The following is a 23514-nucleotide window of genomic DNA, read 5'->3' as shown; positions in this document are numbered from 1 at the left end:
GGTGCTGGTCTCTTCTCCCAAGGAACAAGGGATGGGACGAGAGGGACTGTCCTCCAGTTGGGAGAGGGGAGGGGGAGACGTGAGCTGCACCCACAGGTGGACCCCAGTGCCTCCCAGTCTGCCCAGCTCGGCTCCCAGTGCCTCCCAGTCTCCCCATCTCCCTCCCAGTGCCTCCCAGTCTCCCCATCTCCCTCCCAGTGCCTCCCAGTGTCCCAGCGAGGTTGCAGTGAAGCCCCCAGTGCAGTTCTCAGTGTTTATCAAGCATCGAGGCAGCAGCGGGGGGGCTGGGGGGAGCCCGCAGTGGGGCAGGCGGGGGTCGGGGGGTTGGGGGGGCACGGACGGTGCTGGAGCGGCTGCGCAGGAGCTGGGGTTCCTTCAGGAGCTCTGGGGGGGGAAAGGGAGGAGATGAGGGGGGCAGGGACCCCAAACCCCAGGGACCCCAGAGACCCCCAAGACCCAGGGACACACCAAAACCCAATTGCCCCCAAACCTGAAGGATCCCCAAACCCCAAGTCCCACCAAACCCCAGGGACCCTGCAAATGCCAAGTGTCTGTAGATCCCAAGGATCCCCAGTCTTCAGATCCCCAAAAGCCAACGTGCTCCACGGCCCCAGGTCCCCCCAGACCCCAATGACCTCCCTAGACCCTGCTGATCCCCCCAAATCTCAAGTCACCCCAGGTCCCGTGACGTCCCCAGATCCCAATGACCCCCCAGAGCCCAATGATCCCCCAAAGCACCAGGTCCCCTGGATCCCAGTGACACACCCAGAGCTCAAATCCCCACATCCCCACCAGACCCCAGACCCCCCAAACCCTATGACCCCCAAACCCCAGCCCCCCTGACCACAATGACCCCCCTACATCCCAGGACTCCCAGGCCCCAAAGTCACCCCAAAAATCTCAGCTCTCCCCAGACTCTAATGATCCCCCAAAGACCCACATCCCCTGAAACCCCAATGACTCCCTAGACCCCAATGACACCCCAAAGCCCAATGGCCCCCCGGACCACAATGATCCCCTCAGACCCCAGCTCCCTCCAGATCCCAATGACCCCTGAAACCCCTGATCACCCAGACCCCAATAACCCCCCATAACCATGAACCCCCCCAAAACCCAATGACCACCTCAGACCCCAGGTCCCTCTAGACCCCAATGATCCCCCAAACCCCAATGAAGCCTCAGACCTCAGCCAACACCCTACCCCAATAATCCCCCTAACCCCAGCCCCCCAAAGATCCCAATGACCCCCTAAACCCCCCGCCCCCCCCCAACCATCCCCCCGCTGACCTTGTTGCGGCCGTAGAGGACGAGCCCCAGCGCCAGGAAGACGAAGCCCAGCACGAAGCCCCCCAGCCCCGTCAGCATCTTGCTCCTGGCGCCGTCCGCCTGCAGCTCTGCGGGGCCGAGAGCAGGGGCTCAGGGCTCGGGGGGCCCCGTCCCACTCCCCCTGCCCCCAGCCCAGGCTCTTACCCCACGCCTGGGTGACGGGGCGCTGCAGGCTGGCGTGCTCCACCTGGCACGTGTAGGTGTCCCCGTGCTGTGGGATGGTTTCCAGCATCACCAGCACCTGGTAGGTCCAGTCTCCGTTCTGCATCACGTCCGTGGACACCACGCCCTCCACCTCCTCCTGCCCGTTCTTGAACCACTTCACCTCGATCTCGGCGGGGTAGAAATCCGTCACAGCACAAACCAGCCTGTCGGTCTGGGGCAGGGAGCCCGACTGCACGGGGTGGATTTCCACCTGGGGCTGCACTGGGGGAGAGCGCCAGAGAGCTGCCCCGGGGCTGCCAGAGCCCAGGGGCCACCCAGCCTGGACCAGGGCTCGCCCTCTGCTCCCCAGACAGGGGGCCGGGGGCTCGCGGGGCAGGCTGGGAGGCAGAGAGCACAGAGGCGCTGCTGGGAGAAGGCTCCGACACCCTCAAGACGAGCCGGAGCTCTCCAGGGGCGAGAAAGCATGGAATGGTGAGGCTGGGAAGGACCTTGGAGACCCTCAAGCCCAACTGGAATGACTGTCCAGGTATGAGGAACCAGACAGCAATGAATTGCTAGGTTGGGAAAGACCTTGGAGACCCTCAAGGCCAACCAGAGCTCTCCAGGTTAGAGGGACTGGAAATCATTGAATCAATAATTTGGGAAAGACGTTGGAGACCCTGAAGCCCAGTTGGAGCTCTCCATGTACGAGGAATCAGAAAGCATTGAATCGCAAGGTTGGGAAAGAGTTTGGAAATCCTCAAGGCCACCTGGAGCTCTCCAGGAGTGAGAAACCATTGAATCACAATGTGGGGAAAGACCTTGGAAACCCTCAAGCTCAGCCTGGAGAAGCTTTACAGCAAAGAGGAACCAGAAAGCATTGAATCACGAGGTTGGGAAGGACTTTGGAGACCTTCAAACCCAACCAGTACGAGCTCTCCAGGTACGAGAGACCAGAAAATATTGAATCGCTAGGTTGGGAAGGACCTTGGAGACCCTCAAGGCCAACTGGACGCGGCCACTGCTAACCCAGATCTCCGAGCACTTCATCTGCCCGGCTTGGGAACCCCTCCAGGGATGGGGACTCCACCACCTCCCTGCGCAGCCGTTCCAGGGCCTGAGAGCCCTTCTGGGGAAGAAAGTTGTGCTGCCGTCCAAGCCGAACCCCTGTGGCCACCACCCAGCCCCGTCCTCGTCCAGCGGGTGGGTCTCTTCTCGCCAGGAAGAAGCGATGGGATGAGAGGAACCCCCTGCGGCTGGGCCAGGGGAGGTTTGGGCTGGAGACTGGGCTGTGGGCAGGGCCGGGAGCTGGACTGGAGGAGCCCTGGGGGTCCCGTCCAGCCGCGGCCGTGGTGGGGCTGGGGGCCTCGGGGAAGGGCGCGGGGGCTCTGCGCGAGCGCGGCACGGACACGCGCTGCCCTCCTGCGCCCGGGGGCTTGGCTCGTGCCCGACCCCCGCAGAGGGGCTGCCACGCGCTCACCCTTCCTCTTCATTTCACAATTGGAAGCCACCTCGTAGTTGTGTCGGCAGAACGTGTCCACTGCAGCCCGTGCATCTTCCAGGATGTCCTCCTGGCTGTTCCAGTATTCGGCATCAGGCTCGCCCAGGGGGGTGTCGGCCACGTAGACCCCCACATCGCTGTCGAAGTGCACGTCCTGTACCCCGTTGTAGATGCATCTCTCCACATACCTCACCCGCTCGGTGCCGTTGGTGAAGTAGCACTCGGCTTTAAAATAATCCTGGAAGAATCCTGTTGGTGCAGAGCTGGGGTGAGGAGCTGCTGCCCCTTCCCCTCCAGCGCCCAGCGATGCGGCAGGTGGGAGGATGCCTGGGGACCCCCTTTCAAATCCATCCCTTCCCTCTGCATCCATCCCTTCCCTCTGGGTCCATCCCTGCCCTCTGCATCCATCCCTTCCCTTTTCAACATCTTTATCAATGACCTGGATGAAGGCATCCAGGACACCCTCAGCGACTTTGCAGAGGACACTAAGCTGGGAGGAGCTGTCGATCCCCTGGGGGGTTTTGAGTCTCCAAAGGCATCTGAACAGGCTGGAACACTGGGATCCACCACTTCCCTCAAGGTCAATCTCTCCTCTTTAGATCCTATAATTCCCTGTGGATCCATAACTTCCCTTTCAATCCATCGCTTCCCCCCGGATCCAAAACTTCCCTTTCAATCCATCCCTTCCCTCTGGATCCTTCCCTTCCCTCTCATTCCATCCCTTCTCTCTCCATCCAGCCCTTCTCTCTCGATCCATCCCTTCTCCCACTGTTCCCACCATCCCACACACTCTGGTGTCGCTGACAAACTCACTGAGACGCCCCCAATCCCACTCTCGGTGTCACTAGTGACAATAGTGACGAGGGTGGTCGGACCGTTCATAGTGACAGAGATGGAGATGATGGTCGTACCCGTCACGGTGCTGCTGATGCTGATGGGGATGGAGATCACGGAACGGTTTGGGCTGGAAGGGACCTCAAAGCCCATCCCCTTCCAACTGCTGCCATGGGCAGGGGCAAATCCCACTGGATCAGGGGCTCCAAGCCCCATCCAGCCTGGTCTTGAGCCCTCCAGGGATGGGGCAGCCACCCCTGCTCTGGGCAACCTGGGCCAGGGCCTCCCCACCCTCACAGCAAATCATTTCTCCCTAAGATCTCATCTCAATTTCCCCTCTTCAAGCTGAAAACCATTCCCCTCATCCCATCCCTGCACTCCCTGACCCAGAGCCCCTCCCCAGCTTTCCCGGAGCCCCTTTCTGTACTGGAAGCTCCTCAACAAGTCAGGAGAACCCCAACTCTCTCAAGCCCTCGCATCATCCCCGTGGCCCCTCTGGCCTCGCCCCAACAGCTCCGTGTCCTCCCCGTGCTGAGGGCTCCAGAGCTGGACTCTGGCTCCAGGTCGGGTCTCTCCAGAGCCAGCAGAGGGGCAGAATCCCCTCCCTCCTGCTGCTCCCCCGGCTTTGGATGCAGCCCGGGACACGGGGGGTTCTGGGCTGGGAGCCCACTCTGCTGCCTCGTGGGGAGCTTCTCCTCCCCCAGCACCCCAAGTCCTTCTCCTCAGGGCTGATCCCGATCCATCCTCCACCCAGCCTGGCCTTGGGCTTCCATTGCCCTGGCCCAGTGCAGGACCTCGCCCTTGGCCTCCTTGGACCTCATGAGGTTCACCCAGCCTTGACTCTCCTGATCGTCCATGTCCCTCTGGATCCATCCCTTCCTTCAAATCCCTCCCTTCCCTCTGGATGCACACCCTTGCTCTGGATCCACTCCCAAAATCTAGGTTCATCACTTCCCTTCGGACACATCCCTTCCCTCTAGCTCCATCCCTTCCCTCCAGGTGCATCCCTTCCCCCTAGCTCCATCCCTACCCTCTGGATCCATCCCTCCCCTCTGGACTCGCCATTACCCTCTGGGTCCATTACGTCCTATGAGTCCATCTCTTCCCTCTGGATCCAGCCCTTCCCCCTAACTCCATCCCTTCCCTCTAAGTCTGTCACTCCTGTCTGGCTCCATCCCTACCCTCTGGATCCATCCCCTCCCCATAACTCCATATCATCCCTCCATGTCCATCTCTTCCCTCTGGTTCCATCCCTTTCCTCTGGATCCAGCACTTCCCTCTAGGACAATCCATTCTCCCCAGATCCATCCCTTCCCCCTGGATCCATCCTTTCCCCCTAGTTCTATCTCTTCCCTCCAGGTCCCTCCCAACTCATCCCCAGACTCATGCCCGGGGACCCCCTTTCCCCATGCCACCCCCTCTCCCCCTGGCTCGCCCTCGCGGCCCCCCAAGCCGGGCTTGGGCTCCGGCCCCCCGGCAGCGCCCAGCACCTCCCCACGCCGTGGGGCTGAGCTCACCTCGGCTCTCCTCGCCGGCAGCCCCGTGGGCTCCCAGCGCCACCAGTGCCACCAGCACGGCCCCAGCTCCCAGCACGCCAGCAGCCCCCATGGTGCTCCCGGCACAGAAGGCAGAGGTGCCGGCACCCCCGAGCCAGCCGCACTCTGCCCCAGTGCTGCCCAGTGGCGCCACTGGCAGTCCCAGCGCGGCCCAGTGCGCAGCGCAGCTGGGCAGCATCACTCGTCTCCAGGCAGAGGCGCGGGCGCGCGGCCGTCCGTCTGTCTGCTCCTCAGGGTGCTCTGGGCCGGGGCTCTGCCTGGGAACAGCTGAGGTGCCCTCGGGGCTCCCTGCCATTGGCCCACAGCTTGGAGAGCTTCTCCTGCCCCAGCTGCCCCGTCCTCCTCCTCTGGGGGCATCTCTTCCCCTGGATGCACCACTGCCCTCTGGATCCATCCCTTCCCTCTGGGTCCATCCCTGCCCTCTGGGTCCATCCCTGCCCTCTGGGTCCATCCCTGCCCTCTGGATCCAGCCCTTCCCTCTAGATCCATCCCTTCCCTCTGGATCCATCCCTTCCCTCTGCGTCCATCCCTTCCCTCTGGGTCCATCCCTTCCCTCTGGGTCCATCCCTTCCTTCTGGGTCCATCCCTTCCCTCTGGATCCACCACTGCCCTCTGGATCCATCCCTTCCCTCTGGATCCATCCCTTCCCTCTGGGTCCATCCCTTCCCTCTGGCTCCATCCCTGCCCTCTGGATCCATCCATTCAGGCTGGATATTAGGAAAATTTTTTCATGGCAAGGGTTATTGGGCACTGGAACAGGCTGCCCAGGGAGGGGGTTGAGTTTCCTGGAGGTGTTTAAGGGATGGGTGGACGAGGTGCTGAGGTTTAGTGGCCGACAGGAATGGTTGGAGTCGATGATCCAAGAGGCCTTTTCCAACCTGGAGATACTATCTTTCTGTCTCGTTCAGTCCATCCTGTCTGGATCCAAGCCTTCCCTCTGGGTCTAACACTTGCATCGGGACCCATCTCTTTCCTCCCATCTTATCATTTCCCTCTAGGTCCATCCCTTCCCTCTAGGTCCATCCCTTCCCTCTGGGTCCATCCCTTCCCTCTGGGACCATCTCTTCCCCCTGGCTCCATCCCTTTGCCCTAGCTCCATCTCATCCCTCTAGGTCCCTCCCTTCCCTCTGGGTCCATCCCTTCCCTCTGGATCCATCCCTTCCCTTTTCAACATCTTTATCAATGACCTGGAGGAAGGCATCCAGGGCACCCTCAGCGACTTTGCAGAGGACACTAAGCTGGGAGGAGCTGTCAATCTCCTGGTGGGTTTTGAGTCTCCAAAGGGATCTGAACAGGCTGCAACGCTGGCATCCACCACTTCCCTCTGGGTCAATCTCTCCATTCTAGATCCTATAATTCCTTCTGGGTCCATAACTTCCCTTTCAATCCATCCCATCCCTCTGGATCCATGCCTGCCCTCTGGATCCATCCCTGCCCTCTGCATCTATCCCTTCCCTCTGGGTCCATCCCTTCCCTCTGGGTCCACCCCTTCAAGCTGAACATTAGCGAAAAGCATTTCATGGAAAAGGTCTTCGGGCACTGGCAGAGGCTGCCCAGGGAGGGGGTTGAGTCACCTTCCCGGAGCGGTTTAAGGGACGGGTGGACGAGGTGCTAAGGGACATGGGTTAGTGATTGATGGGAATGGTTGGACTCGATGATCCAGAGGGTCCTTTCTACCTAGTGATTCTGTGATTCTGTGATCCTCCCCTGGGACTTCAACCACCCTGACATCTGCTGGAAAAGTATCCCGGCAAGCTGGGGGCAATCCAGGAGACTCCTGGAGTGCATTGAGGGTAACTTCTTAGTGCAGCTGGTAGAGACCCCGACCCGAGGAGATGCAAAACTGGACCTGGTGGTCACCAATACGAGCGAACTGACCAGTGACATTAGGATCGGTGGCAGCCTGGGCTGCAGGGATCGGGCACTGGTGGAGTTCAAGGTCCAGAGGGATAGAGTCCTAGAATCATAGAATAACCAGGTTGGAAGAGACCCACCGGATCATCGAGTCCAACCATTCCTATCAAACACTAAACCATGTCCCTCAGCACCTCATCCACCCATACCTTAAACCCCTCCAGGGAAGGGGACTCAACCCCCTCCCTGGGCACACTCTGCCAGTGCCCAATGACCCTTTCTGTGAAAATTTTTTCCTAATGTCCAGCCTAAATCTCCCCCGGTGGAGCTTGAGGCCATTCCCTCTCGTCCTGTCCCCTGTCCCTTGGGAGACGAGCCCAGCTCCCTCCTCTCCACAACCTCCTCTCAGGGAGTTGGAGAGAGCAATGACTGAACTCATGTTCAGTCGCTGTCAACCAACACCCCCAGGTCCCTCTCCTCCAGGCAGCTTTCTAGACAGACTTGTCCTAGTCTGGAGCTGCTCAGGGTTTTTGTGCCCCAAGGGCAGGACCCGGCATTTGGCCTTATTAAACCTCATCCCATTGGTCTCAGCCCAGCGGTCCAGCCTGTTCAGATCCCTTTGGAGCCTCCCGACCCTCCAGCAGATCGACACTTCCACCCAGCTTAGTGTCATTTGCAAACTTGCTCAGGGTGCACTCGGTGCCTTCATCCAGGTCATTGATAAAGACATTGAACAGGGCTGGACCCAGCACTGAGCCCTGGAGAACCCCACTTGTCACTGGCCTCCAGCTGGAGTTAACTCCATTTCCCACCACTCTCTGGGCCCTCCAGCCAACCAGTTTTCCACCCAGGAGAGCGTGCGCCTCTCCAGGCCAGAGGTGACAGTTTCCGAAGCAGAATGCTGTGTGAAACTGTGTCAAAGGCTTTACTAAAGTCCAGGAAGATCCATCCACAGCCTTTCCCTCATCCAGCAGCCGAGTCACTTTGTCATAGAAGGTGATCAGGTTAGTCTGTCAAGACCTGCCTTTTGTGACCCCGTGTTGACTGGGCCTGATCCCCCGGTTCTCTTGCATGAGCTTCATGATCACACTCAAGATCACCTGCTCCATGACTTTCCCTGGCACTGAGGTCAGACTGACAGGCCTGGAGTTCCCTGGATCCTCCTTGCGACCCTTCTTGTAGATGGGCACAGCATCAGCCTCCAGTCCAGTGGGACTTCCCCAGTCTTCCAGGACTGCTGGAAGATGATGGAAAGGGGTTTGGCCAGCACACCCGCCAGCTCCTTCAATACCCTTGGGTGAATCCCATCTGGCCCCATAGACTTGTGGGTGTCTAGTCGGGCTGGCAAGGCTCTGACCACCTCCTCTTGGATCACGGGAGCCTCATTTGGCTCCTCTAGCTCCTGGGTTTGTGCACAGACGGAACGACTTTCTTTACAATTAAAGACTGAGGCAAAGAAGGCATTAAGTACCTCAGCCTTTTCCTCATCCCCTGTCACTGTTGTTCCTTCTGCGTCCAATAGGGACTGTATGGTCTCCCTAGTCCTCCTTTTATTATTTATATATTTATAGAAGGATTTTTTGTTATCTTTCACAGACTTGGCCAATCTGATTTCTAGTTGAGCCTTAGCCCTTCTGATTTTTTCTCTGCACAATCTCACCTCCCTCCTGTAGTCCACCCAAGAGGCCTGTCCCCTCTTCCAGAGCCCATAAACATTTCTCTTCTTCTTGATATCACTCAAGATCTCTCTGTTCAACCAAGCTGGCTTTCTCCCCTACCAGCTTTTTTTCCAGAACATGGGGATGGCTTTCTCCTGAGCTGCTAGGATTTTTCTCCTGAGCTGCTAGGATATGGGACAGGTGAGGAGTATAGTCAGGACACCATTTCAGGAAAGCAGACTCCCAGCTGGTCAAGGAATTACTCAGTAGGATCCCCTGGGACAAGGTCCTCCAAGACAAGGGAGCAGAACAGAGCTGGAAGATGGTTTCCGTGCAACACAAGAGCGCTCAGTCCCCGTCTGTAGGAAATCAAGCAGGGAAGGGAAGAGACCGGCGTGTCTGAGTCGAGACCCGCTGGTTAAACTCAAGAAGAAGAGGGAGCCGCAAGGGCAGGACAAGCAGGGACGGGGAACCTGGGATGTTCCTCAGGACGCTGCCCGGTTGTGTAGGGATGGAGCCAGGAAGGCCACGGCACAGCTGGAGCTGAACTTGGCGAGGGAAGGGAAGACCAACGAGAAGAGCTTCTACAGGTCCATCCACCAAAAGAGGAAGGTCAAAGAGAACCTATCCCACTGATGGTTGGAAACGGTGATCACGGGTCAGCAGACGAGGAGAAGGCTGAGGGACTTAACAACGTTTCTGCTCACTCTTCGCTGATAACCGCTCTCCTCTCCCATCCCGCGTCATGGGACAGCAGGATGGTGACCAGGGGGATAAACCCTCTCCCACTGTAGAGGACGATCAGGTTCGTGACCAGCTGAGGAACCCAAACATTTATAAGTCTATGGGAGCTGAGGAGCTGCACCCCGGAGCCCTTAGGGGACTGGCAGATGTGGTTGCCCAGCCACTCTCCGTGATATTTGAAAAGTCACGGCAGGTGGGAGAAGTCCCTGGGGACTGGAAGAAGGGGAACGTCGTGCCTGTTGTTAAAAAGGGAACGCAAGTCAGGGGATCACTGACCTGCCAGCCTCCCCCCTGTGCCTGGGGAGATCGTGGGACAGATGCTCCTAGAAGCTCTGCTCAAGCCCATGGAGGACAGGGAGGTGATTAACGGCAGCCAGCACGGCTTCACCAGGGAAGGTCCCGTATGACCAGCTTAGTGGGTGACCTCAGCAGTGGACACGGGTGATCCGATGGATGGGATCTACCTGGGCTTCTGTAAAGCCTCTGACATGGTCCCCCCCAGCATCCTTCTCTCTAAACTGGAGAGAGATGGATTTGATGGGTGGATGGTTCAGTGGAGAAGAACCTGGTTGGATGGTCGTGTTCGAAGCGTAGTGGTCAATGGCTTCAAGTCCAGATGGAGGATGGTGACCAGTGGTGTCCCTCAGGGGTCCGTACTGGGATCGGTGCTGTTGAATATCTTCAGCAGTGACGCAGACAGCGAGATCGAGGGCCCTCTCAGCAAGTTTGGAGGTGACAGCGAGCTGAGTGGGGCAGTTGCCACACCTGAAGGATGGGATCATCCCGAGGGACCTGGACAGGCTGGAGAAGTGGGGCTGGGAGAACCTCATGAGGTCCAACAGGGCCAAGTGCAGGGTCCTACACCTGGGTCGGGGCAATCCCCGACTTCAGTACATGATGGGGGATGATGGGATGGAGAACAGCATGAGGAGGAGGACTTGGGGTGCTGGGGGAGGAGAAGAACAACGTGAGCCGGCAACGTGTGCTCATAGCCCAGAATCCAAGCGCGACCTGGGCTGCATCAGAAGCCTCGCTGCCAGCAGGGCGAGGGAGCGGATTGTCCCCTCGGCTCCACTCTGGTGAGACCTCATCTGGAGTGTTGTCTCCACTTCTGGAACCCTCAAGATGAGAAGGAGATGGAGCAGCAGGAACGGGTCCAGAGGAGGCTACAAGGATGAACCGAGGGCTGGAGCATACGAGGAGAGGCTGAGAGAGTTGGGGTTGTTCAGCCTGGAGAAGAGAAGGCTCCGAGGAGACCTTAGAGCAGCTTCCAGTGCCTGAAGGGGCTCCAAGAGAGCTGGGGAGGGGCTGTTCCCAAAGGCTTGGGGTGACAGGACAAGGGACAATGGGGATAAACTGGAGAGGGGCAGAGTTCAACTGGACATAAGGAGAAATCTCTTCACCATGAGGATGGGGAGGAACTGGAACAGGTTGCCCCGGAAGGTTGCATCTGCCCCATCCCTGGAGGGGTTCCAGGCCAGGTTGGATGGGGGATTGGAGCCCCTGATCCAGTGGGAGGTGTCCCTGCCCAGGGCCAGAGGGCTGCGACTGGATGAGCTTTAAGGTCTCCCACAACCCAAACCATTCTAGGATTCTGTGACTCTATCACTCTACGATAATAACACGAAAATCAGTCCTTGGGAAGGAAAAGAATGTTGGAAAATTTATAGATGGGAAATCTCTTCAGTCCCAGCTCTGGTCTCGCTGCCCACGGCTGATGGAGATGACGGCCCCGCGGTGCCCAGGCTGGGTGAGGGATGCTGGCTTCCCACAACTCCCAGTATGGGATGGGTTGGGCTGGAAGGGACCTCAAAGCCCATCCAGGCCCAATCCTGGTGGTGCTAATGCTGATGGCGATGGAGATCATGGAATTGTGGAATGGTTTGGATTGTGAGAGACCTCAAAGCTCATCTAGTTTGACTCATGGTGGTGCTAATACTGATGGTGATGGAGATCATGGGATGGTTTGGGGTGGAAGGGACCTCCAAGCCCATCCCGATCCTCCCCCGGCCATGGGCAGGGACAACTCCCACTGGATCGGGGGCTCCAAAGCTCCTCCAGCCTGAAGCCCTCCAGGGATGGGACAGCCCGGGTTTCTCTGGCTTCCTGGGCCAGGGCCTCCCCTCCTTCATTCCCATCCCTTCTGGTAGGAAAAGGCCCTGGGGCGCTGGTCGACAGCGGCCCAACAGGATCCAGCAGTGGCCCCGGAGGCCCAGGTGGCCACCAGCATCCTGGCTGGGGTCACCATGGGGTGTCCAGCAGGCACAGGGATGGGATCGTCCCCTGGGGAGGCCGCACCTGGAACCCTGGGGTCAGTTTTGGGCTCCTCACTCCAAGAGGGACCTGGAGGGGCTGGAGAGCGTCCGGAGAAGGGGATGGAGACCCTGGGAAGGGACGTGGTTTGGGAGTGACCTCGGCTCAAGAGTTGGATTGGATCTGGAAGGACTTTTCCAACCCAACCCATTCCAACGTTCCCTGGTTCCAAGAGGGACCTGGAGGGGCTGGAGAGAGTGCGGAGAAGGGACCGGAGCTGGGAGGGGTGTGGAGAGGCCGGGAAGGGTGTGAGGGATCTGAGGGGGCTTTGGTGTGGAGAAGAGGAGCTGAGGGGAGACCTCGTCGCTCTCTGCAGCTGGCGGGGAGGAGGTTGGAGCGAGGTGGGTGCTGGTCTCTTCTCCCAAGGAACAAGGGATGGGACGAGAGGGACCGTCCTCCAGTTGGGCGAGGGGAGGGGGAGACGTGAGCTGCACCCACAGCTGGATCCCAGTGCCTCCCAGTCTGCCCAGCTCGGCTCCCAGTGCCTCCCAGTCTCCCCATCTCCCTCCCAGTGCCTCCCAGTCTCCCCAGCGAGGTTGCAGTGAAGCCCCCAGTGCAGCTCTCAGTGTTTATCAAGCATCGAGGCAGCAGCGGGGGGGCTGGGGGGAGCCCGCAGTGGGGCAGGCGGGGGTCGGGGGGCTGGGGGGCACGGACGGCGCTGGAGCGGCTATGCAGGAGCTGGGGTTCCTTCAGGAGCTCTGGGGGGGGAAAGGGAGGAGATGAGGGGGGCAGGGACCTCAAACCCCAGGGAACCACCACAATCCAGAGACCCCCAAATCCCATGGACCCTGCAAGCCCCAGGTCCCCGTAGATCCCAAGGATCCTGAAACCCTAGAAACACCCATTGCCCCAGATCCCTTAAACCCTCGTGACCCCCAGACTCCAGGCACCCCAAAACCAAAGAGACCCCAAAACCCCAGACACCAACAACACCCACAGACCGCAAAGACCCACCCAAACCCCAGGTTCCCTCCAGACCGCAGGTCACAGACCCCAATGACCTCCAGACCCAGTGACCCCAAGACTCCAGGGAGCACCATGAACACTATGGACTCTGCAAAGACCAGGGACTGATACAAACCCCAGGGACTGATACAAACCCCAGGGACACCCAAACCCAGGACCCCCCGAACCCCACGTTTCCCCCCCGCCCCCAAATCCCAGAGACCCTCCAACCCCAAGGACACTCCAGACCCCAGAGATCCCCAAACCCCAAGTGCCCCCAAACACCAGGAACCCCTCAAACCCCAGATCCCCCCAGACCTCATGGACCCCCAGTCCCTAGGTCTCCACCAGCCCTTGGGATCTCTCGAGGTCCTGGAACCCCCAGAGACCTGAGGGACCTTCCCAAACCCCAGGGACTGAATTGAAACTCAGGGACTCAAACCCCAGGGATACCCCAAACCCCATTTGCCCGCAAACCTGAAGGATACCCAAGTCCCACCAAACCCCAAGGATCCCGAAACCCTAGAAACACCCAATGTCCCAGATCCCTTTAAATCCTAGGGACCCCCAGACTCCAGGGACCCCAAAACCAAAGAGAACCCCAGATCACAATGACCCCCCCCCCCCAAAGCCCCAGGCCTCCCCAGGACCCAATGATCTCCCAGACCCTAATGACTCCCCAAAGACCCAGGTCCCCACAGACCCTAATGACGCCCCCAGACTCCAATGACTCCCCAAAACCCCAGATCCCCCCAAGGCCCTAATGACATCCCCAGACCACAATGATCCTCCAAACTCCAGGTCCTCCCAGACCCCAATAACCCCCAAGACCCCAATGAACCCCCAAACCCCAGCACTCCCATACCCCAAAGACCCCCTCTCAAATCCCAGGTCCCCCCAGAACCCAATGATCCCCCAGACCTCAATGACCCCCAGATGCCCCCAAAACCCAGTGAGCCCCAAGAACTCAAAGGTCCCCCAATCCCCACATCCCCACCAAACCCCGGGCCCCCCAGACCCCTCAAAGCCCCAGATCCCAAAGACCCCTGAAATCCCAGGTCCTCCACAGAACCCAATGACTCCCTAAACCCCAATGAAACCCCAGACCCCAATGACAACCAGACCCCACTGAGCCCCAGCCCACTGTCCCCCTGTCCCCCACTGACCTTGTTGCGGCCGTAGAGGACGAGCCCCAGCGCCAGGAAGACGAAGCCCAGCACCAAGCCCCCCACCCCCGTCAGCATCTTGCTCCTGGCGCCGTCCGCCTGCAGCTCTGCGGGGCCGAGAGCAGGGGCTCAGGGCTCGGGGGGCCCCGTCCCACTCCCCCTGCCCCCAGCCCAGGCTCTTACCCCACGCCTGGGTGACGGGGCGCTGCAGGCTGGCGTGCTCCACCTGGCACGTGTAGGTGTCCCCGTGCTGTGGGATGGTTTCCAGCATCACCAGCACCTGGTAGGTCCAGTCTCCGTTCTGCATCACATCCGTGGACACCACGCCCTCCACCTCCTCCTGCCCGTTCTTGAACCACTTCACCTCGATCTCGGCGGGGTAGAAATCCGTCACGGCACAAACCAGCCTGTCGGGCTGGGGCAGGGAGCCCGACTGCACGGGGTGGATTTCCACCTGGGGCTGCACTGGGGGAGAGCGCCAGAGAGCTGCCCCGGGGCTGCCAGAGCCCAGGGGCCACCCAGCCTGGACCAGGGCTCGCCCTCTGCTCCCCAGACAGGGGGCCGGGGGCTCGCGGGGCAGGCTGGGAGGCAGAGAGCACAGAGGCGCTGCTGGGAGACGGCTCCGACACCCTCAAGCCCAGCCGGAGCTCTCCAGGGGCGAGAAAGCATGGAATGGCGAGGCTGGGAAGGACCTTGGAGACCCTCGAGCCCAAATGGAATGACTGTCCAGGTATGAGGAACCAGAAAGCAATGAATGGCGAGGTTGGGAAAGACCTTGGAGACCCTCAAGGCCAACCAGAGCTCTCCAGGTTAGAGGGACTGGAAAGCATTGAATCACTAATTTGGGAACGACCTTGGAGACCCTGAAGCCCAGTTGGAGCTCTCCATGTACGAGGAATCAGAAAGCATTGAATTGCGAGGTTGGGAAAGAGCTTGGAGATCCTCAAGGCCAACTGGAGCTGTCCAAGTACAAAGAAAAAGAAAGAATTGAATTGTGTGTTTGGAAAAGACCCTGGAGACCCTCAAGCCACTGGAGTTCTCCAGGTTTGAGAGACGAGAAAATATTGAATCGCTAGGTTGGGAAGGATTTGGAGACCCTCAAGGACAACTGGACATGGCCGGGAGCTGGACTGGAGGAGCCCTGGGGGTCCCGTCCAGCCGCGGCCGTGGTGGGGCTGGGGTCTCGGGGAGGGGCGCGGGGGCTCTGCAGAAGCGCGGCACGGACACGCGCTGCCCTCCTGCGCCCGGGGGCTTGGCTCGTGCCCGACCCCCAGAGAGGGGCTCCCACGCGCTCACCTCGACGATCCATGGTGAAAGGATTCCATGCCTTGTAGTTATTGTGGCAGAACGTGTCCACCTGACCCCGTAAATACTGCAGGATGTCCTCCTGGCTGTTCCAGTATTTGGCATCATGCTCTCCCAGGTGGGTGTCGGCCACGAAGACCCCCACATCGCTGTCGAAGTGCAGGAGCTGCTCCCGGTTGTAGATGTATCTCTGCACAAACCTCACCCGCTCGGTGCCGTTGGTGAAGTAGCAGTCGGCTTTACCCTGGTGCTGGAAGAATCCTGTTGGTGCAGAGCTGGGGTGAGGAGCCGCTGCCCCTTCCCCCTCCAGCGCCCAGCGATGGGGCAGGTGGGAGGAGGCCCGGGGACCCCCTTTCATATCCATCCCTTCCCTCTGGATCCACTCCCAAAATCTAGGTACACACCTTCCCTCTGGATCCAGCCCTTCCCTCTAGCTTCATCCCTTCCCCCTAGCCCCATCCATTCCCACCAGGTGCATCCCTTCCCCCAAGCTCCATCCCTTCCCCCTAGCTCCATCCCTTCCCCCTAACTCCATCCTTTCCCCCTAGCTCCATCCATTCCCTCCAGGTGCATCCCTTCCCCCAAGCTCCATCCCTTCCCCCTAGCTCCATCCCTTCCCTCTGGATCCATCCCTTCCCTCTGGGTCCTTCCCTTCCCCCTGGATCCATCCCTTCCCTCTGGATCCATCCCTTCCCTTTTCAACATCTTTATCAATGACCTGGATGAAGGCATCCAGGGCACCCTCAGTGACTTTGCAGAGGACACTAAGCTGGGAGGAGCTGTCAATCTCCTGGTGGATTTTGAGTCTCCAAAGGGATCTGAACAGGCTGGAACGCTGGGATATTCCACTTCCCTCTGGGTCCATCTCTCCATTCTAGATTCTATAATTACCTCTGAATCCATAACTTCCCTTTCAATCCCTCTGGATGCATCCCTTCCTTCTGGATCCATCCCTTCCCTCTGGGTCCATCCCTTTCCTCTGGATCCATCCATTCAGGTTGGATATTAGGAAATTTTTTTCATGGAAAGGGTCATTGGGCACTGGAACAGGCTGCCCAGGGAGGGGGTTGAGTTTCCTGGAGGTGTTTAAGGGATGGGTGGACGAGGTGCTGAGGTTTAGTGGCCGACAGGGATGGTTGGACTCGATGATCCAAGGGGCTTTTTCCAACCTGGTGATTCTATCATTCCGTCTCATTCAATCCATCCTGTCTGGATCCAAGCCTTCCCTCTGGGTCTAACACTTGCACCGGGGCCCATCTCTTTCCTCCCATCTTATCATTTCCCTCTAGGTCCATCCCTTCCCTCTAGGTCCATCCCTTCCCTTTGGATCCATACCTTCCCTCTAGGTTCATCCCTTCCCTCTGGATCCATCCCTTCCCCCTGGATCCATCCCTGCCCTCTGGGTCCATCCCTTCCCTCTGGATCCATCCCTTCCCTCTGGGTCCATCCCTTCCCTCTGGGTCCATCCCTTCCCTTTTCAACACCTTTATCAATGACCTGGATGAAGGCATCCAGGGCACCCTCAGCAACTTTGCAGAGGACACTAAGCTGGGAGGAGCTGCCGATCTCCTGGTGGATTTTGAGTCTCCAAAGAGATCTGAACAGGCTGGAACGCTGGGATCCATCACTTCCCTTGGGGTCAATCTCTCCCCTCTAGATCCTGTAATTCCCTCTGGATCCATAGCTTCCCTTTCAATCCATCACTTCCCTCTGGATCCATAAATTCATTTTCAATCCATCCCTTCCCTCTGGCTCCAACCCTTCCCTCTGGGTCCATCCCGTCCCTCTGGATCCATCTCTTCCCTCAGACCCCACCCTTCCCACTAGCTCCATCCCTTCGCCCTAGCTCCATCTCACCCCTGTAGGTCCATCCCTTCCCTCTGCTTCCATCCCTTCTCTCTGTATCCAACACTTCCCTCCAGAACAATCCATTCGCTCCAGGTCTATCCCTTCCCTCTGGATCCATCCCTTCCCCAGGGTCATGCCCGGGGACCCCCTTTCCCCATGCCACCCCCTCTCCCCCTGGCTCGCCCTCGCGGCCCCCCAAGCCGGGCTTGGGCTCCGGCCCCCCGGCAGCGCCCAGCACCTCCCCACGCCGTGGGGCTGAGCTCACCTCGGCTCTCCTCGCCGGCAGCCCCGTGGGCTCCCAGCGCCACCAGTGCCACCAGCACGGCCCCAGCTCCCAGCACGCCAGCAGCCCCCATGGTGCTCCCGGCACAGAAGGCAGAGGTGCCGGCACCCCCGAGCCAGCCGCACTCTGCCCCAGTGCTGCCCGGTGGCGCCACTGGCAGTCCCAGCGCGGCCCAGTGCGCAGCGCAGCTGGGCAGCATCACTCGTCTCCAGGCAGAGGCGCGGGCGCGCGGCCGTCCGTCTGTCTGCTCCTCAGGGTGCTCTGGGCCGGGGCTCTGCCTGGGAACACCTGAGGCGCCCTCGGGGCTCCCTGCCATTGGCCCACAGCTTGGAGAGCTTCTCCTGCCCCAGCTGCCCCGTCCTCCTCCTCTGGGGGCATCTCTTCCCCTGGATGCACCACTGCCCTCGGGATCCTTCCCTCTAGGTCCATCCTTTCCCTGTGGGTCCATCCCTTCCCTCTGGATCCATCCCTTCCCTCTGGATCCATCCCTTCCCTTTTCAACATCTTTATCAATGACCTGGATGAAGGCATCCCGGGCACCCTCAGCGACTTTGCAGAGGACACTAAGCTGGGAGGAGCTGTCAATCTCCTGGTGGGTTTTGAGTCTCCAAAGGGATCTGAACAGGCTGCAACGCTGGGATCCACCACTTCCCTCTGGGTCAATCTCTCCATTCTAGATCCTATAATTCCTTCTGGGTCCATAACTTCCCTTTCAATCCATCCCATCCCTCTGGATCCATGCCTGCCCTCTGGATCCATCCCTGCCCTCTGCATCTATCCCTTCCCTCTGAGTTCATCCCTTCCCTCTGGGTCCATCCCTTCCCTCTGGGTCCATCCCTTCAAGCTGAACATTAGCGAAAAGCATTTCATGGAAAAGGTCTTCGGGCACTGGCAGAGGCTGCCCAGGGAGGGGGTTGAGTCACCTTCCCGGAGCGGTTTAAGGGACGGGTGGACGAGGTGCTAAGGGACATGGGTCAGTGATTGATGGGAATGGTTGGACTCGATGATCCAGAGGGTCCTTTCTACCTAGTGATTCTGTGATTCTGTGATCCTACTCTGGGACTTCAACCACCCCGACATCTGCTGGAAAAGTATCCCGGCAAGCTGGGGGCAATCCAGGAGACTCCTGGAGTGCATTGAGGGTAACTTCTTAGTGCAGCTGATAGAGACCCCCACCCGAGGAGATGCAAAACTGGACCTGGTGGTCACCAATACGAGCGAACTGACCAGCGACATTAGGATCGGTGGCAGCCTGGGCTGCAGGGATTGGGCACTGGTGGAGTTCAAGGTCCAGAGGGATAGAATCATAGAATCATAGAATAACCAGGTTGGAAGAGACCCACTGGATCATCGAGTCCAACCATTCCTATCAAAGACTAAACCATGTCCCTTAGCACCTCGTCCACCTGTCCCTTAAACCCCTCCAGGGAAGGGGACTCAACCCCCTCCCTGGGCAGCCTCTGCCAGTGCCCAATGACCCTTTCTGTGAAGAATTTTTTCCTAATGTCCAGCCTAAACCTCCCCTGGTGGAGCTTGAGGCCATTCCCTCTCGTCCTGTCCCCTGTCCCTTGGGAGACGAGCCCAGCACCCTCCTCTCCACCATCTCCTCTCAGGGAGTTGCAGAGAGCAATGAGGTCTCCCCTCAGCCTCCTCTTCTCCAGGCTAAACACCCCCAGCTCTCTCAGCTGCTCCTCTTCTTCTCCAGCCCCGTCACCAGCTTCGTTGCTCTTCTCTGGACTCTCTCCAGAGCCTCAACATCCTTCTTGTGGTGAGGGGCCCAGAACTGAACACAGGATTCGAGGAGCGGTCTCCCCAGTGCCGAGTCCAGAGGGAGAAGAACCTCCCTGGACCTGCTGGTCACGCCGTTTATGATCCAAGCCAAGATGCCATTAGCCTTCTTGGCCACCTGGGCCACTGCTGGCTCACGTTCAGTCGCTGTCAACCAACACCCCCAGGTCCCTCTCCTCCAGGCAGCTTTCTAGACAGACTTCTCCTAGTCTGTAGCTGCTCAGGGTTGTTGTGCCCCAAGTGCAGGACCCGGCATTTGGCCTTGTTAAACCTCATGCCATTGGACTCTGCCCATGGATCCAGCCTGTTCAGATCCCTTTGGAGCCTCCCGACCCTCCAGCAGATCCATCTTCCACCCAGCTTAGTGTTGTCTGAAAACTTGCTCAGGGTGCACTCGATGCCTTCATCCAGGTCATTGATAAAGACATTGAACAGGGCTGGACCCAGCACTGAGCCCTGGGGAACCCCACTTGTCACTGGCCTCCAGCTGGAGTTAACTCCATCTCCCACCACTCTCTGGGCCCTCCAGCCAACCAGTTTTCCACCCAGGAGAGTGTGCGCCTGGCCAGCCCAGAGGTGACAGTTTCCGAAGCAGAAGGCTGGGAGAAACTGTGTCAAAGGCTTTACTGAAGTCCAGGAAGATTCATTCACAGCCTTTCCCTCATCCAGCAGCCGAGTCACTTTGTCATAGAAGGCGATCAGGTTAGTTTGGCAAGACCTGCCTTTTGTGACCCCGTGTGGACTGGGCCTGATCACCCGGTTCTCTTGCATGTGCTTCATGATAGCACTCAAGATCTCCTGCTCCATGACTTTCCCTGGCACTGAGGTCAGACTGACAGGCCTGGAGTTCCCTGGATCCTCCCTGCGACCCTTCTTGTAGACGGGCACAACATCAGCCTCCAGTCCAGTGGGACTTCCCCAGTCTTCCAGGACTGTTGGAAGATGATGGAAAGGGGTTTGGCCAGCACACCCGCCAGCTCCTTCAGTACCCTAGGGTGAATCCCATCTGGCCCCATAGACTTGTGGGTGTCTAGTCAGGCTAGCAAGGCTCTGACCACCTCCTCTTGGATCACGGGAGCCTCATTATGCTCCTCTAGCTCCTGGGTTTGTGCACAGACGGAACGACCCTCCTTACAACTAAAGACTGAGGCAAAGAAGGCATCAAGTACCTCAGCCTTTTCCTCATCCCCTGTCACTGTTGTTCCTTCTGCGTCCAATAGGGACTGGATGGTCTCCCTAGTCCTCCTTTGATTATTTATATATTTATAGAAGGATTTTTTGTTATCTTTCACAGACTTGGCCAATCTGATTTCTAGTTGAGCCTTAGCCCTTCTGATTTTTCTCTACACAATCTCACCTCCCTCCTGTAGTCCACCCAAGAGGCCTGTCCCCTCTTCCAGAGCCCATAAACGTTTCTCTTCTTCTTGATATCACTCAAGATCTCTCTGTTCAACCAAGCTGGCTTTCTCCCCTGCCGGCTTTTTTTCCGGAACATGGGATGGCTTTCTCCTGAGATGCTAGGATTTTTCTCCTGAGCTGCTAGGATATGGGACAGGTGAGGAGCATAGTCAGGACACCATTTCAGGAAAGCAGACTCCCAGCTGGTCAAGGAATTACTCAGTAGGATCCCCTGGGACAAGGTCCTCCAAGACAAGGGAGCAGAACAGAGCTGGAAGATGGTTTCCGTGCAACACAAGAGCGCTCAGTCCCCATCTGTAGGAAATCAAGCAGGGAAGGGAAGAGACCGGCGTGTCTGAGTCGAGACCCACTGGTTAAACTCAAGAAGAAGAGGGAGCTGCACGGGCAGGACAAGCAGGGACGGGGAACCTGGGATGTTCCTCAGGACGCTGCCCGGTTGTGTAGGGATGGAGCCAGGAAGGCCACGGCACAGCTGGAGCTGAACTTGGCGAGGGAAGTGAAGGTCCCGTATGACCAGCTTAGTGGGTGACCTCAGCAGTGGACACGGCTGAACCGATGGATGGGATCTACCTGGGCTTCTGTAAAGCCTCTGACATGGTCCCCCCCAGCATCCTTCTCTCTGAACTGGAGGGAGATGGATTTGATGGGTGGATGGTTCAGGGGAGAAGAAAGTGGTTGGAGGGTTGTGTTCGAAGCGTAGTGGTCAATGGCTTCGAGTCCAGATGGAGGATGGTGACCAGTGGTGTCCCTCAGGGGTCCGTACTGGGATCGGTGCTGTTGAATATCTTCAGCAGTGACGCAGACAGCGAGATCGAGGGCCCTCTCAGCAAGTTTGGAGGTCACAGCGAGCTGGGTGGGGCAGTTGCCACACCTGAAGGACGGGATCATCCCGAGGGACCTGGACAGGCTGGAGAAGTGGGGCTGGCAGAACTTCATGAGGTTCAACAGGGCCAAGTGCAGGGTCCTACACCTGGGTCGGGGCAATCCCCGACTTCAGTACACAATGGGGGATGATGGGATGGAGAACAGCATGAGGAGGAGGACTTGGGGTGCTGGGGGAGGAGAACCTCAACCTGAGCGGGCAACGTGTGCTCGCAGCCCAGAATCCAAGCGCGTCCTGGGCTGCATCAGAAGCCGCGCGGCCAGCAGGGCGAGGGAGGGGATTGTCCCCTCGGCTCCACTCTGGTGAGACCTCATCTGGAGTGTTTTCTCCACTTCTGGAACCCTCAACATGAGGAGATGGAACAGTAGGAACGGGTCCAGAGGAGGCAACAAGGATGAACCGAGGGCTGGAGCATACGAGGAGAGGCTGAGAGAGTTGGGGTTGTTCAGCGTGGAGAAGAGAAGGCTCCGAGGAGACCTTAGAGCAGCTTCCAGTGCCTGAAGGGGCTCCAAGAGAGCTGGGGAGGGGCTGTTCCCAAAGGCTTGGGGTGACAGGACAAGGGACAATGGGGATAAACTGGAGAGGGGCAGAGTTCGACTGGACATAAGGAGAAATCTCTTCACCATGAGGATGGGGAGGAACTGGAACAGTTTGCCCCGGAAGGTTGCATCTGCCCCATCCCTGGAGGGGTTCCAGGCCAGGTTGGATGGGGGATTGGAGCCCCTGATCCAGTGGGAGGTGTCCCTGCCCAGGGCCAGAGGGCTGCGACTGGATGAGCTTTAAGGTCTCCCCCAACCCAAACCATTCTATGACTCCGTGACTCTATCACTCTACGATAATAACATGAATATCAGTCCTTGGGAAGGAAAAGAATGTTGGAAAATTTATAGATGGGAAATCTCTCCAGTCCCAGCTCTGGTCTCGCTGCCCACGGCTGATGGAGATGACGGCCCCGCGGTGCCCAGGCTGGGTGAGGGATGCTGGCTTCCCAGAACTCCCAGCATGGGATGGGTTGGGTTGGAAGGGATCTCAAAGCCCATCCAGGTCCAGTCCTGGTGGTGCTAATGCTGATGGTGATGGAGATCATGGAATTGTGGAATGGTTTGGATTGTGAGAGACCTCAAAGCTCATCTAGTTTGACTCGTGGTGGTGCTAATGCTGATGGTGATGGAGATCATGGGATGGTTTGGGGTGGAAGGGACCTCCAAGCCCACCCCGATCCTCCCCCGGCCATGGGCAGGAACAACTCCCACTGGATCAGGGGCTCCAAAGCTCCTCCAGGCTGAACCCCTCCAGGGATGGGGCAGCCAGGGTTTCTCTGGCTTCCTGGGCCAGGGCCTCCCCTCCTCATTCCCATCCCTTCTGGTAGGAAAAGGCCCTGGGGCGCTGGTCGACAGCGGCCCAACAGTATCCAGCAGTGGCCCCGGAGGCCCAGGTGGCCACCAGCATCCTAGCTGGGGTCACCATGGGGCATCCAGCAGGCACAGGGATGGGATCATCCCCTGGGGAGGCCGCACCTGGAACCCTGGGGTCAGTTTTGGGCTCCTCACTCCAAGAGGGACCTGGAGGGGCTGGAGCGCATGCGGAGAAGGGGATGGAGACCCTGGGAAGGGACGTGGTTTGGGAGTGACCTCGGGTCAAGAGTTGGATTGGATCTGGAAGGACTTTTCCAACCCAACCCATTCCAACGTTCCCTGGTTCCAAGAGGGACCTGGAGGGGCTGGAGAGCGTGCGGAGAAGGGACCGGAGCTGGGAGGGGTGTGGAGAGTCCGGGAAGGGTGTGAGGGGTCTGAGGGGGCTTTGGTGTGGAGAAGAGGAGCTGAGGGGAGACCTCGTCGCTCTCTGCAGCTGGTGGGGAGGAGGTTGGATCGAGGTGGGTGCTGGTCTCTTCTCCCAAGGAACAAGGGATGGGACGAGAGGGACCGTCCTCCAGTTGGGCGAGGGGAT

At 58.8% G+C, this 23514-nt stretch overlaps 2 protein-coding genes across 2 annotated transcripts; both read right to left on the bottom strand.

The window, feature by feature from the left end:
* Positions 1-302: 302 nt before the first annotated feature.
* On the bottom strand, positions 303-5591 carry LOC138733904 (class II histocompatibility antigen, B-L beta chain-like). The gene is made up of 5 exons (XM_069881422.1): positions 5323-5591; positions 2951-3220; positions 1471-1752; positions 1288-1394; positions 303-384 (listed from the first exon to the last, which is right to left on the bottom strand). Exons 1-5 carry the CDS (start codon positions 5537-5539, stop codon positions 376-378), a joined length of 885 nt encoding a protein of 294 aa, XP_069737523.1. The 5' UTR covers positions 5540-5591; the 3' UTR covers positions 303-375.
* A 7009-nt stretch (positions 5592-12600) lies between these two features.
* Positions 12601-17721, bottom strand: LOC138733905 (class II histocompatibility antigen, B-L beta chain-like). Its single transcript, XM_069881423.1, has 5 exons — positions 17460-17721; positions 15338-15607; positions 14225-14506; positions 14042-14148; positions 12601-12628 (listed from the first exon to the last, which is right to left on the bottom strand). Exons 1-5 carry the CDS (start codon positions 17674-17676, stop codon positions 12620-12622), a joined length of 885 nt encoding a protein of 294 aa, XP_069737524.1. The 5' UTR covers positions 17677-17721; the 3' UTR covers positions 12601-12619.
* Positions 17722-23514: the final 5793 nt, after the last annotated feature.

This window comes from Phaenicophaeus curvirostris, unplaced genomic scaffold (genome assembly GCF_032191515.1).
Source record: "Phaenicophaeus curvirostris isolate KB17595 unplaced genomic scaffold, BPBGC_Pcur_1.0 scaffold_44, whole genome shotgun sequence".
NCBI classification, from domain to species: Eukaryota; Metazoa; Chordata; class Aves; order Cuculiformes; family Cuculidae; genus Phaenicophaeus; species Phaenicophaeus curvirostris.
Note: the sequence above shows the minus strand (reverse complement) of the source record. Positions and strands in the feature narration are given on the sequence as shown.

Excerpts from the sequence above, each read along its gene's own strand:
- LOC138733904 (XM_069881422.1), bottom strand. The coding sequence starts at position 5,539 with ATGCTGCCCAGCTGCGCTGCGCACTGGGCCGCGCTGGGACTGCCAGTG. Across the intron at positions 1,753-2,950 it reads TTGTGAAATGAAGAGGAAGG|TGCAGCCCCAGGTGGAAATC; the intron begins GTGAGCGCGTGG and ends GCTCTCCCCCAG. Across the intron at positions 1,395-1,470 it reads CCCCGTCACCCAGGCGTGGG|AGCTGCAGGCGGACGGCGCC; the intron begins GTAAGAGCCTGG and ends TCGGCCCCGCAG.
- LOC138733905 (XM_069881423.1), bottom strand. The coding sequence starts at position 17,676 with ATGCTGCCCAGCTGCGCTGCGCACTGGGCCGCGCTGGGACTGCCAGTG. Across the intron at positions 14,507-15,337 it reads TTTCACCATGGATCGTCGAG|TGCAGCCCCAGGTGGAAATC; the intron begins GTGAGCGCGTGG and ends GCTCTCCCCCAG. Across the intron at positions 14,149-14,224 it reads CCCCGTCACCCAGGCGTGGG|AGCTGCAGGCGGACGGCGCC; the intron begins GTAAGAGCCTGG and ends TCGGCCCCGCAG.